At 45.0% G+C, this 14,756-nt stretch overlaps 1 protein-coding gene across 6 annotated transcripts in view; it reads left to right on the forward strand.

The window, feature by feature from the left end:
• The window catches only part of LOC138763163 (voltage-dependent calcium channel subunit alpha-2/delta-2-like), a 604,584-nt gene that overhangs the window by 402,777 nt on the left and 187,051 nt on the right, over positions 1-14,756 (forward strand). For all 6 annotated transcript variants that reach the window (XR_011357359.1, XM_069936885.1, XM_069936886.1 and 3 more), the window contains one exon: positions 1,671-1,770. Coding sequence is in view for 5 of the 6 variants with exons in the window: in XM_069936885.1 (XP_069792986.1) it covers positions 1,671-1,770 (100 nt within the window). In the remaining variant the exon portion in view is untranslated. The remainder of the gene's footprint in view (positions 1-1,670; positions 1,771-14,756) is intronic.

Consider the following 14,756-nt stretch of genomic DNA (forward strand, 5'->3'; position numbering starts at 1 on the left):
CTGTTACAGTGCTCTATGTCAAAAAATTTTTTTTAATTCTAAGGGTTTGTTCTTGTATTGAGAGGATGTGCCCTCTGGTCCTAGACTTCCCCCATCCCCACCTCAGGAAACATTCTCTTCACTTCCACTCTATCCAGGCTTCTCGGTATTGAATAGGTTTCAACAAGATCTCCCCTCATCCTTCTAAATTCCAGCAGGTATATTTCCAGATCCATCAAACACTCCTCATAAGACATCCTTTTTTTTTATTGATCGTGAACCTCCTCTGGACCCTCTCCAATGCCAACACAACCTCCTTTCAATAAGGAGCCCAAAACTGCTCTGAATATTCCTAACCTTAATTCCCCCTTCTCTCCCTCTAACTTTTCTATCCTATAAACCTCTCCCCAATGGTTTCTATCTGTACCTGACTCTCCACTTCTCACACCTTCTGTCCTATCACCTCTGGGCCCTACTCCAGCTTCTTTCCCTCTTTATATGCATAATTTCACTGATTCTAACATAGTCTAGATAAATGGTCCTAATATGAAACATAGACCATCCATTTTTACCCACTTCTATTATAAATATAATATACATACAGGGTGACTGCATTTGTTGTTTTTGCAATAACCTATGACCATATCCTCCTTTGGAATGGCCACCCTATCTTCAGCCCACAATGTTGTGTTGACCTGTGTAACCTACTCCACAACAATTAACCCTTCCCTACCTTACACTCTCTACCTCATACAATCATGTGCCTACCTGAGAGTCTTTTGAATGTACCTATTGTACCAGCCTAATCACCACCTCTGGCAATGCATTCCTCTGACATCTCCCTGAAACTTTGCTTTACTCACCTTCAATATTGTCCCTTCCCTTGTAGGCCTATCCACATATTGTTATGGAAAGTTTTTCTGGGCACACTTAAAGTTCAACCTTTCTGATCCGTTAACTTTTTGTCATTCCAAGTCAACGTTGGGGAAATTGAAATCACCTATAATAACTGCCCTGATACCAGCCTCCTCCACCCCCACTCAGTGTAAAAAAAAAGACCTCTGCCATGTCCTCTAAACTTTCCACCATTCACCTCAGACATATGTTCTGATATTTCCTATTGTCATTCCAGAAAAAAGGGGCTGGCTGCCACCCAATTCGATCCCAAGCCCCTTATAATTCCCAAGGGAATCAATGCAAGTTGACAAATGGGTTCCAAAGTTGTCATGGGTGTAGAAAGATTGGGTGTTGATGTTGGTGCATGTAAAGTGTGCTGGAGTGTATGTGTGTGCATGCAAATGTGTGCTTGTGTGCGTGTTTTCATTGGTGTATGTGTGTTTGTGTGCGCATGTGATAGAATATATAAAAATATTTTGGGAAATAAATTGGGAAAAGTTAGAGTAGGTAACATACACACACTTTAAAACAAATCTTATTTGAAATACTGGAGAATTCATATCCACAGACTTTGCAGAAATTGTGAGACTTTACAAGTAGGTGATAATTGAACTGACGTTGGGTTTTGGGGTCCTTTGGGATGTGTGACGTGTGCATGTATGTGTTTTCATTTGTGTATGCGTGTGTCTGCATGTGAGTGTGCGTGTGTGTGTATGCAAGGAGGAACTGCAGGCTGACCTGAGCGATGAATCTGTACTGAACTCTGAAGGATCACTGTGCATGCTTTGTTCCAGGAGTGGCAGTGTGAGTGGTCTTACGTTGAAGCTGATGAAGACGTCTGTCATGGAGATGTTGGACACACTATCCGATGATGACTACATCAATGTTGCTTCAGTGAGTACTGATTATAACACCCCAGAAGTCAATGTACTTGTGTGTCTATTCTGTGCACAGATGGCCTGATTTTTGAGTTTCCAGCCCTGATTATCCCACAGTCAAGGAAGACGCAATCAAAATCTGGGGGAAGGTTCTGGGAGCTATTGAATATATGATTTCAGGAGAAGGTCTTGTTTTTTTAAATCCACTCCGTGCAAGAAGCAGGATGCACTGGACAAGAGAAGGTGCCACAGCCTCCACACACACTGTGTGGTAGCAGATGAGTGTCCAGGATATCCCACAACCTGACCACAGTGGTCCCAGAGACTTCAGCAACTGGAGGTTTCCCAGCCTTTTGCAATGGTGCAGGATTGTGAGAGCCTAACAGATCATTCATCCTTTACTTTCATGTTCTCATTGGGTGGACTTCAATGGGGTTGATAGTTTTTGGGACTTTTGGATTGTGAGCTTGGAGACCACAAGCCCCAATGAATGACTTAACCTGCTGCCAGTCATGGAGGCAGGGTTTGCCGTCAGCCTGTCTGCGGCATGGACCTGTATGCCGACTCCCAGGATCAGAGAGAGGGGAACACACATTACAGTGGACCCCCGGAGAGCCCTTGATGGAGGAGCACATTTGGGAAGGCAGCATAGGTGAGATTAGCATCGATTCAAGATTCCGTTATTGTCATGTAATAAACACAGTGCAATATTACACGGAATTTGATTTTGTCTGCCAAAAGGCAGACAGATTTGCCATCGGCAGAAATTGCCTGAAATCCCTCTTACCGAAAGAGAAAGAGAAAGCAAAAGAAATTCCCCTCAGAGTTACTGGGTCATTTTTGGGGTAGTAAGCAGTGAGGATCATTGTGAAATGGAGCAGTGATGACTTAGTTTTGCTCTTTGGTCCACTCTTGTTCCCCCCATCCCATCCTCAGTGACTTTCCTCCTCACTCCTCTTTCCCCTCTCTCATTCCTCCTCACTCCCCTTTCCCCTCCCTTACAGCCTGCTTGCTCTCCCTCACTTCCCCTTTCTCCTCTCACTTCCCCTTTCTCCCCTCACTCCCCGTTCCCCTCACTCCCTTTCTCTTCCCCTCCCTTCCACCCACATCCCTCCCTCACTCTCTCTATCCTCCCTTACTCCCCCTTTTCCCTCCCTCACTCTCTCTTTACCCTCCCTTACTTTCCCTCCCTCAATCTCTTTGCCCTCCCTTACTCCCCCTTTTCATTCCCTCACTCTCTTTACCCACCCTTACTCCCACTTTTCCCTCCCTCCCTCACTCTCTCTTTACCCTCCCTTATTCCCCCTTTTCCCTCACTCTCTCTTTACCCACCCTTACTCCCCCTTTTCCCTCCCTCACTGTCTACACTTCCTTACTCTCTACACTCTCTTACTCCCCCTTTTCCCTCCCTTATTTCCCTTCCCTCAGTCCCCTTTCCCCTCCTCATTCTCACTACCCCTCCCTCACTCCCCCTTGCTGCCCTCACTCTCCCTGGCAGTTTGGGAGCACCACGCCACACAAGTGGTGAGACGGCAGGCTTTCTGTACTGAACTCAGTCCTGTTAGTGGCTACCTTATCAGTCAACATTGCATGGTTAGGTTTGGTACAGGTGAAAGCTAGGTTAAGGGGTCACATTGTGGGGAACACCCGGCACAAGTGTTGTTTCTGTGTGGGCATCTTCATATCCCAGATCATTGCTTATGAATGATGCAAAACCATCAGCTTTCAAAAAAAAAAATCAAACTGGTTCTTACTGCAGTGATCATTTCAATAAAGTTCCCGATCAGTGCAATTAAATCCCAAATGGCTTGCTGCAGTGTTTTTGGAGAGTTAACTAAAGGGGCTCAGGACTTGATGAATAAGGAAAATCGACCCAGGTTGGAAAGATTTCAGAGAGGATAACAAATCTGTCTGCGCTATCGAAAAAATTTGTTTTTCACTTCAAACATAGCCCAGTACAGGCCCTTCAGCCCACATATTGTGCCAATCTATATAAACTTCCTCGACCATCAATCTCACCCTTCCCTCCTTCACAGCCCATAACCCTCCTTTTTTACATTTTAAATGCATTTTTTTTAAATTTCATTTACAACATAGTCGAAGCCAATTCTGCCCATTTATACCCAATTAACCTACCAACCTACATTACTTGGAGGGTGGAAGGAAATCGGAGCACCTGAAGAAAACCCATGCAGTTCATGGGTAAAACATACAAATTCCGTTCTGCCAGTGGTGGATTCGAGCCCATGTTACTGGCCCTGTAATAGAGTGGCTGTAATAGCTAACTGCTACACTAACTGTGCCACAATTCAAACATTTTCTATTTTGCATACATCCATATGTCTCTTGAAAGTCCTGATGGGCCACCACCAGCCCCCAGCAATACTTTCTACGCACCCACCACTCTGTGCGAAAAACCTCACCTCTGTCGTCTCCCCTAAAGTTTCCTCCACTCACTCTAGCATTTGCTCTTGTCCCCCAGGAAAAAGCTGCTAGCTGTCCACCCTATCTATGCTTCTCATTGTCAATTGAGTCACCTCTCATCCTCTTGGACTTACTACACCTGTGAATATTGATCGATTTATCCTTTGTTATATTTGATCTCTTTCTTGTCCTATTGTGGTAAATTAATGAATAGTACTGTTGTTCGTGTCTGTGTGGCTGCAGCAAGGAAGGATTTTGGGGCATCTAGACATTGTACTCATATGTATGACAATAAAACCTCATTACACTAGACCAGAAGGTGCTGTGGCACATGAGGTACTGGTAATGACTACCGCTGGGAGAGCATGCCTGGAGGTTTGAAGTTGCTGGAATCTATCCATTTGGCACAGCAATAATTTCATGCCTAATGTGCGGTTAGGGTTAGGGCCTGCAGCTGACGTGGACTTTACCCCTCCATAAATCTTCGTCCGCGAAGCCAAGCCAAAGAAAAGAAAGTTTCATGCCACATGAAAGGAATAGATTGGGTGAACGCAGAGAATCTTCTGCCCAGATTAAGTGAATCAATAACCAGGTTTAGGTAAAGGGGAGAGTTTTAACAGGAGCCTGATGGGTAACAGTTTTACACAGGGGGTAGTGGGCGTATGAAACGAGCTCCCAGAGGAGGCAGTTGAGGCAGGTACTATTGCAATAATTTGGACAGATACGTGGATTGGATGGATTTAGAAGGATATCGGTTAAATGCAAGCAGGTGGAACTAATGTGAGTGGGGCATTTTGGACTGCGTGGGCAAATTGGGCTGAAGTCTTCACGCTGTGTGACTGTGTGTATTCATAATTTCCAAGCCTCTCTTTGTTTTTATTTACAACATGGTAGAAATCGATTCTGGCCATTGAGACCCCTGCCGCTCAATTACACCCAATTAATCTTCAACCCCGTACGTTTTTGGAGGCTGAGGGGAAACTGGAATATGTGGGAAAAACCCATGCAGGTCGCAGGATGACTGTAGAAACTCTTTACAGACGGCGTTGAATTTTAACCCAGGTGCTGTAATAGCCTCACGCTAAACGTGTTGTCTTGTATACATCTACAAGGATCCCCATCAGCCTCCTACCATCCAGAGAAAGGAGTCCCAGCCATTCCTTTCTCTCCTTGTAAATGAAGCCTTTCAGTTCCATTAACATCCTTGTGAATCTTTTTTAGACATACAGCACAGTAATGAGCCCTTCCGGCCCATAAGCCCGTGCCACCCAAATACGCCAATTAACCTACAAACCTCCAGATATTTTTGGAGGATGGGAGGAAACCGGAGCACATGAAGGATACATATGCAGACAGGGAGACCATGAAAAACTCCTTACAGATAGTATGGCAAAGTTGGCATAGCCTTTGCAGTGCCAACGATTGGGTTCAGGGTTTGTATCCCACGCTGTTTGTAAGGAGTTTGTACGTTCTCCCTGTGTCTCAGTGGGTTTTCACTGGGGGGGGGGGGTTGGCAAGTTTCCTCCCACCATTCAAAACGTACTGGGGGTAGTATATTAATTGGGTGGCACTGATTCATGGGTAAAAATAGCCTGTTACCGTGCTGTATATCTAAATTTTAAAATTATAAATTCGAACCTGGGTCATTGGTGCTGTAATAGTATTTATGCTAATCACTGCACTAATCATTTCTCCCATCTTTTCATGTTACTGACTTCCTTCCTGTAACTGGGCACTCAAAACTGAATATACAATTCCAAATATGGCTACCCTGCAGTAATATGATGTCCCAACTCCTGAACTCAGTGCACTCTCCCTGACATGTCTCTCTGCCAGGTCCTCACCCTTCCCTTCCAGGAAAGGCAGCACACATTGGACTAACTACTGCCCAATCAGGAAACTCTCCCCTCATTGGGGAATGAGAGGCCTGTGTCAAGTGGATGGGGGGAGGATGTTTTCTATGGGGAGGGAGACTGCGACCAGAGGACACAGCCTCAGAATACAAAACAGTCCCTTTAGACTAGAGGGTGGTAAATCTGTGGGCTTCATTGCCATGGATGGATGTTGAGGCCATCATTGGGTAGATTTAAGTTCTTCATTAGGAAGGGAAGCAAGATTTACAGGAAGGAGGCAGGATAGTAAGGTTGAAAAGAAAAGGAAACCAGCCATGATGGGCAGACACAATGGGCCAAATGGCCTAATTCCACTCTTATGCCTTATGGTCTTATTAACAAAGTTATGGCAGGTGTTGTGCTATTAAATTATACTTGCTCCCCAATAACTAATAATCTACCAAGTGGTGTTAAACAGGAAAGTCTGCAGATGCTGGGGATGTAGTGCCATGCACAAACGTGCTGGAGAAACTCAGCAGGGCATGTAGCAATCTATAGGAAGCAAAGGGTTATGTACATTTCAGCCCTGAGCCCTTCGTCAAGGTATGAGCAAAAAGCAGGCACGCGCCAAAATAAAAAAGTGGGGAGGGGGGAAAGAGAGGAGCGGAGGGAGTAAGGGGCAGGTGGAGGAACACATGCCAACAGGTCATAGGTGGATACAGGTGGGAGGATGAAGAGAAAAAACTGAGGTAGGTAGCTCTCTGAATAGAAAGGGAAGGGGGTGGAGAGTTGAAGGAAAGGAGACAGAGGGATAGGAAAAGTGAGTGAGATGAGGAGGGACTTAACGGAAACTGGAGGCTGATGTTCATGCCATCTGCTTGAAGAATCCACAAAGTGCTGTTCCTCCAATTTGCAGGTAGCCTCAGGTTGGCAGCACATGAGGCCATGGCCAGACTTGTCAGTGTGTGAATGGGGTGCGGAATTAAAATGGTTGGCCCCTGGAAGGTCGTTGCTATTGCAGCAAACAGAGCGAAGATGCTCAACGAAATGATCTCCCTGTCTGTGTCACGTCTCGTTTTTTTTTATTTTTCACACCATAAATCACATTAGCCACATATACAGTGTCTTTTTCTCCCCCCCCCTTTCCTCCCAAACCACCCCCCCACCCCCCCTCTCATCCATTTTAGGTATACAATCTAGGTTGCATTAAGCCAGTCAGACAATGTTGTCATTCAACAAAATTACACCAGAAATTCTACTGAGTCCATTCTTTTCTTTCCTTCTCCTTCCATCAACTTAGGTAATGTTTGTCCCCGGTAGGTTTTCGCTATTGTATTTAATGTAAGGCTCCTATACTTGTTCGAATATTTCAATATTATTTCTTAACCTATATGTTATTTTTTCTAATGGAATACATTTATTCATTTAAATTTAGTAGTTTCTTCCTTTTAATTTGGTTATGTATTCCATTAGTATTTAAAGACATATAGTTCAGCGTAGCCCTTTTATATTTTGTTTATCTTCTCTTTCCGTTTTTCCATCATTACCTTTCCTCCTTTTCCATTTCTGTTTTCTTATTTTCAACTCTTTATAAGACAACATTCCTACAACATCCAACATTTTCCTTATTCTCCTATTTCTATCTTATTTATCCCCAATCTCCCCTTCACCTCCTGAGTTGTCCTTTATCCCTTGTCGGACAACCACATCTCCCCTCTCCATTTGGATTTGCGAATCCACTCGCAAGCGTCAACTGATTTTGCAGTGACCGCTATTTCCCCCCACCCCGCCTCCCCCAGAAAAGATTTCACTTTTCATATGTCACAAAGGTCACTCTTTTAATTCCCTCCTTATTCTCTCTATTCCATTACCTTCCCTTATTAATTCTTGTCTATACTATCTATATTTTCCTCTAAGTACAGATACATTCATGTATGCTCATTGTCTCTATTCACTCTTATACCTCTTTACCCGCATACATATCAATCGTGATCATTTTTACTCTCATTACCCGTCTTCATCCCTCAGTCTATTTTTGTCTTTACCCACATACATATCAATCGTGATCATTTTAACTCTCATTACTCGTCTTCCTCCCTCAGTCTATTTTTGTAATTGTTCTGCAAATTTTCGTGCTTCTTCTGGATCCGAGAATAGTCTGCTTGGTTGTCCTGGAATAAATATTTTCAATACCGCTGGATGCTTTAGTATAAATTTATACCCTTTCTTCCATAAAATCGCCTTCGCTGTATTGAACTCTTTTCTCTTCTTTAGGAGTTCAAAACTTATATCTGGATAAATGAAGATTTTTTGCCCTTTATACTCCAGTGGTTTGTTGCCCTCTCTTACTTTTTCCATTGTCTTCTCCAGTACCTTTTCTCTTGTAGTTTATCTTAGGAATTTTACTACAATAGATCTTGGTTTTTGTTGTGGTTGTGGTTTAGAGGCCAATACTCTATGTGCCCTTTCTATTTCCATTTCTTGCTGTAGTTGTGGACATCCTAGGGTCTTAGGGATCCACTCTTTTATAAACTCCCTCATATTCTTGCCTTCTTCATCTTCCTTAAGGCCCACTATCTTTATGTTATTTCTTCTGTCATGGTTTTCCATTGTATCTATTTTTTGAGCTGGTAGTTCTTGTGTCTCTTTAGTTTTTTTATTAGATTTCTCCAATTTCTTTTTTAAGTCTTCTACCTCCATTTCTGCTGCTACTGCCCGCTCTTCCATCTTGTCCATTTTCTTTCCCATTTCTGTTAAGGTCATCTCCATTTTATTTATTTTCTCTTCTGTGTTGTTTATTCTTTTTCTTAAATCCTTAAATTCCTGTGTTTGCCATTCTTTAAATGACTCCATGTATCCTTTAATAAGAGCAAGTATATCCTTTACCTTGCCTTTCTTTTCTTCTTCTATTTCACTGTACTCTTCCTCTTCCTCTTCTTCTTCCTCTGGGTTGGCCATCTGCTGTTTCTTTGGTGCCCTTTCCTCCTCTTCTTTCTTGTTTCTATTGTCTTCTGTGGTCTCTTCTTGCTGCAGGTGTTCTGCAGCTGTCGTTGCCGGCTGTGGAGATCGACTCCCCAGCTGGTCCCCCCTCCCGTCGGTGTGTTTTTTTTTAATTCGCATCGCGCATGCGCGATTCTTCGCTCATGCGCGGTTGCGCACTTTTACTCGGCTCTGCGAGCCATTTTTGTAGTCCATTATTTACCGACCTGAGGGAGCGGGTTTCTCTCTCCGCAGCGGGCCTCTTCGGACAGGTAAGGCCTTCACCTTTTTCCTCCTTTGTCTTCTCTTCCTCTCTTCTTACCGTTGCTTTCGATTTTTCTTTTTTTGTCGCCATCTTCTTTCCACCTTTATACTCACTTTTCTGTAACTTTTATTTCTGTGCCTTTGTGTTTTCCTTTGTTTTTCCCGACTTTTCTGGAGAGGGCTGGAGTTCACTGTCCGGCCAATACTCCATCACGTGACTCCTCCCCTGTGTCACGTCTCGTTGATGTAGAGGTTACATCAGATGCAGTAGATGACCCCAAAAAATTGACAGGTGAAGTGTTGCTTCGGCCCTTTGACCAGTTTCACTTCTACAATCAGCCCAGTGTCTACTCTGACATCACCTCCCAAAGATACAAGCATCAAGAAAGATAAGGGCAAAGATGCAGAGGAACAAATGTAAGGGGAATATATACAGTCAATAAAGTTCAAGTTCATTATCATCTGAATGTGCATATCCTCTGGGTATCCATCCCATAGAATGATGATGGTTCCTTTCAGTCAGTTTGTGGGGTTTGGTGTGAGGATACCCCACTCCTCAGAAAGGAACAGCATGTGCGTGAATGAATTTAGATGAGTAAGGGTTGCACAGGTCCAGACTCACCCTCTCGACATCCCCTCCTGGATCCAGTGGCACGGTGAGGTCCAAGATGGCCAGGAAGTTCTGTTGCAGTGAATGGCCAGATCAAGCTTTAATGCAAGGGATGCCCTTTCCGCTCTTCACAGCATGTGTTTGCTAGATGGCTGTTGACCCTACAAGAGGGTTTGTCTGTTCTTTGACAGGTCTTGCTTTTTATCCTGCACGGTGTCTAGCCACCCTCTGCACTAGGCAAGACTGGTGGGGGAGCCAGTATGGTCGACCATGCGACAGGTAGTACTGGGTTACATGGTACCAGTAGCACTCAGACAAGTGACCCGACACTGAGCACATACTCTCAGTCTAAACAGTGTTTCTCCAGACCATGGTGCATACACATGCACACATAATACATGTCTCTCACAGCAGATAACAATTAAATATATACTTAGAGCTATAATTGTGATAGTACAGATCTATCACCAATGTACATAGTGTATATAGTTACTGTATCTAGACTGTGCTTACAGCGATTGGCTGAGAGCTAAGCCACACCTATTGTTTGGGCCTTAAAGGGTTGTGTCCCTAGCCAGGTCGGATCATTCCGGACTGGTCGGCCACCTGTGAAGAGCTCCGGTCTTTTGCTAATAAAAGCCTTGGTTTGGATCAACAAGTCTTTGGTTCTTTCGACGAGCTCTACAATAATATAAAATACATATGTTTAATTATTTCAGAATAATTTACTCATTTTATTTGTAAGAGACACAAAGTTACAGGATACCATTCATTAATCTCACAAGCATAGCCGAGAGGGAGGTTTGAAAAGGTAAGGAACTCTTACCTTGCTTCTTTTGGAGTTGGAGTCAGGAGGCTGCAATTGAGTTAATTGATTAGGACTAGGCAGCAATTGAGATAATAGATAAATACATTATAAAAAGAGGGTCAGCTGTTAAAGCAGCCAGTAACAGAGTGGCTGGGCCTCGAGTGGCTTTGCCTCTAGTGCACACATGTCAAACTCTGGCCCATGGGCCAAATTTGGCCCGCGATATAATTATATTTGGCCCGCAAGATCATTTCAAAAATGTATTAGAGGTGGCCCACCCTGCAGCGAGAGCCGATGCTGTTTTTTGGTAATGTCACCCCCACCATCCTTCCCCTTCATTGCATATCCTTCCCCATTGTAACACGAGAAATTGTAACACGAGAAGTCTGTCGATGTCATCAGCCGGCAAGCCAGTTGGAAGGCTACCCGCACAACCAGTCACTTCTCCCACCTGTCGAGCGGTGCGGCGGATTGGCGAGCGCCTGTGATTTCCTGTTGGCGCGACGGGCATGGCAGGCTGCGCACGGCCCCCGGGCAGCGCGGGCCCCCGGGCAGCACGAGCCCCACGCGACTGGCACCGGATGGCCCTTCCACAGCGCGAGCGCACTTCTCCCGGTTGCCACGGCCTTCAGCGCTTGCTCCCACGCGGACCCCAGGGACGGATGGTTCGGCCCTGCACGCGAAGAGAGAGATGGTGGCTGTCCGCAAAGGCTGATTGGCAGCGCGCTGGGCCTGAGTGGCTGGGTAAGCAGGGGTGGGCATTGGGTGTAGGTGAGGAGTAATGGGCAGGGGAAGTTATGGTGGTGCGAGGGGCAGTTAGAGGGAGGGATGAGTAGAAGGAGGGGTGGATAGGGAAGAGGTAAAAGGGGAGGGGCAGGGTGAGTAGGGGAGGGGTGATTAGAGGGTGAGAGATGGGTAGAGGGAGGAACAGGTTGAGGGGAGAGGCAGTAGAGGGGCGTGTATAGGATGGGGTGGGTAGAGGCAGAGCGAGTGGAGTGAGGGGTGAGTAGAGGTTGGGTAAAGGACTGGTCAGGTAGAGGGATGGTGGGTCGAGGGTGAATAGAGGCTTAGAGCCTGAGGAGTGAGCAGGAAATGCTGAGTCCTGATGCAGGCCAAAATGGACACAGCCTGTGAATGCTGACTACATCTCCACAGGGACCAAATAGGTTTCCCTCAGGTCAAGCAAAGGGTGAACTTGAGCTACCTACTCCTGACCTGTAACATTATCCTCCTAAAGTTATATCCTAAAGTTTAACATTACATATGTTGAAAGAAGAGAAAACATGCAGATGTTGTTGAAAATTTTCAATAAATATTTAGTTCGGCCCTCGTCCAAGTTTTTAATTTTGGCCCTCCATGAATTTGAGTTTGACACCCCTGCTCTAGTGGCTGTGCCTCTCGTGGCTGAGCCTCTCGTGGCTGTGCCTCTCGTGGCTGAGCCTCTCGTGGCTGTGCCTCTCGTGGCTGAGCCTCTCGTGGCTGTGCCTCTCGTGGCTGTGCCTCTCGTGGCTGAGCCTCTCGTGGCTGTGCCTCTCGTGGCTGTGCCTCTCGTGGCTGTGCCTCTCGTGGCTGTGCCTCTCGTGGCTGTGCCTCTCGTGGCTGTGCCTCTCGTGGCTGAGCCTCTCGTGGCTGTGCCTCTCGTGGCTGAGCCTCTCGTGGCTGTGCCTCTCGTGGCTGTGCCTCTCGTGGCTGAGCCTCTCGTGGCTGTGCCTCTCGTGGCTGAGCCTCTCGTGGCTGTGCCTCTTGTGGCTGAGGGGGAGGTTGCTCCCAGTAAGGTAAAAGTGATATATTTCTTTAATGAAGCTAGTTAATTAACTGAGGATTGGGTAATGGAGGCAACAGTTAGGGCAGACCAGTGTTCTGCCTGCAGGATGTGGGAAATCAGGGACCACACATTTGTTGTAGATGACTACACCTGCAAGAAAGCACCCAGCTGCAGCTCCTGATAAACTGAGTTAGCGAACTGGATATTCAGCTGGATGAACTTTGGATCATTTGGCAGCCAGGGGTTCGAATGGATATCTTCAAAATGTCCTTCGTCAAGGGATAGGTGCCTGTGGATTTGAGAATAACTTGTGTTATCCTGATGTTTAAGAAAGGCTCCAAGAGTAAGCAAGGTAATTATTGGCCTGTGAACCTGATGTCAGTAGTAGGTAAATACCGGAAGGAGTTCTGAGAGATTGGGTATATAGGTATTTGGACAGTCAGCATAGCTTTGTGCATTTGCAGGTCATGTTTAGCAAATCTTGTAGAGTTTTCTGAAGAAGTTACCAAAAAGGTAGATGAAGAAAAGGCTGTGGATGTCTACATGGACTTTAGTAAGGCCTTTGACAAGATCTTACATGGGAGGTTAGTTCAGACACTCGGTATACATTAGAGGGATTGTAAACTCGATTCAAAATTGGTTGTGTGGGAGAAAACAGTGGAGGTGGATGGTTGCTTCTCAGACTGGAGGCCTGTGATGAGTGGTGTGCCTTAGGGATCGGTATTGGGACCGTTGTTGTTTATTGTCTTTATCAGTGATCTGGATGATAACATGGTAAATTGGATCAGCAAGTTTACTGATGACACAAAGATAGGAGGTGTAGTAGACAGTGAGGAAGATTTTCAAAGCTTGCAGAGGGATCTGGACCAAATGTGTAAATGGGCCATTAAATGGATGATGGTGTTTAATGCAGACAAGTGTGAGGTATTGCATTGTGGAAGGAAGGACATACACTGTAAATGGTAGGGCTCTGAGGAGTGTGGAGGAGCAAAGGGATCTGGGGATACAGGTACATTGTTCCCTGAAGGTGGTGTTGCAAGTGGACAGGGTTCTAAAGAAAGCTTTTTGGCATCTTGGCATTTGTAAATCAAAATATTGAGTATAGGAGTTGTCATGTTATGTTTAAGTTATATAAGACATTGGTGAGGCCAAATTTTGAAAATTGTGTACTGTTCTGGTTGCCAAACTACAGGAAGGCTATCAATAAGATTGAAAGAGTTCATAGAAGATTTACTAGGATGTTGCTGGGTCTTCAGGAGTTGAGTTACAGGGTAAGATTAAACAGGTTAGGACTTGATTCCTTGGAGTGAAGAAGAATGAGGGAGATTTAATAGAGGCTTACAAAATTGAGGGGTGCAGATAGAATAAATGCAAGTGGGCTCTTTTCATTGAGATGAGGAGAGAAAAATATAAGAGGACATGGCTTTAGGGTGAATGGGAAAAGGTTTAGGGGGAAACTTTATCACTCAGTGATGGGAATATGGAATGAGCTGCCATCTGATGTGGTGGGTGTGGACTCAATCTTGAGCTTTTAAGAATAAATTGGATAGATACATGGATGGGAGAGGTCTGGAGGGTTTTGGAATGCAGGTTATTGGGATTAGCTGAACAATGGTCAGCACAGACTAGAAGGACTAAATGGCCTGTTTTCTGTGCTGTAGCATTCTATATTTCTAGGATACCATTCACCAATCTCTCTTCCTGTAGGAAGAAACTATTTCCCTGCCTGGCAGTTCTGATTTTGATCCTCTACCTCCTTCCTGATAGTAGTACATCAAAGATCTTTTGTGCAGGATGGAAAGAATCCTTTATAATTCTTTGAGCCCTATCTAAGCAACACTCCTGGAGAATGTTGTCAGCAGAGAACGGGAGACCCCAATGAATTTCTCAGCAGTTTTTTTTTTAAAAGATCCCCTGTATTGACTTCCAGTCCAATGTGTTGCAGCTACTGTCCCACGTACTGATATAGTCGTCAGGATACTCTCAGTTGTGGAATAAAACGATGTCAAGATGGACTTCATGATAGAACTCAAAACATTATTTATATGCAGAGAGATCTGGGGGTCCAGATCCACAGCTCACTGAAAGCAGCCATGCAAGTAGATATAGTGGTGATACAGGTGTATGGGATACTTTGCTTCATTGGCAGGGCATTGAGTATAAAAGTAAGGAGGTTCATTGCTGTGATTATAGAACTTTGATCAGGCCATCCAATTCTGGTCTCCCCATTACAGGAAGGAATTAGAGCCCTTGGAAAGGGGACAGACAAGGTTTACTAGGATGTTGCCTGGTTTAGTGGGAGAGTTTGTGGGGAGAGGTT

This window comes from Narcine bancroftii, chromosome 5 (assembly GCF_036971445.1).
Source record: "Narcine bancroftii isolate sNarBan1 chromosome 5, sNarBan1.hap1, whole genome shotgun sequence".
Lineage (NCBI taxonomy): Eukaryota > Metazoa > Chordata > Chondrichthyes > Torpediniformes > Narcinidae > Narcine > Narcine bancroftii.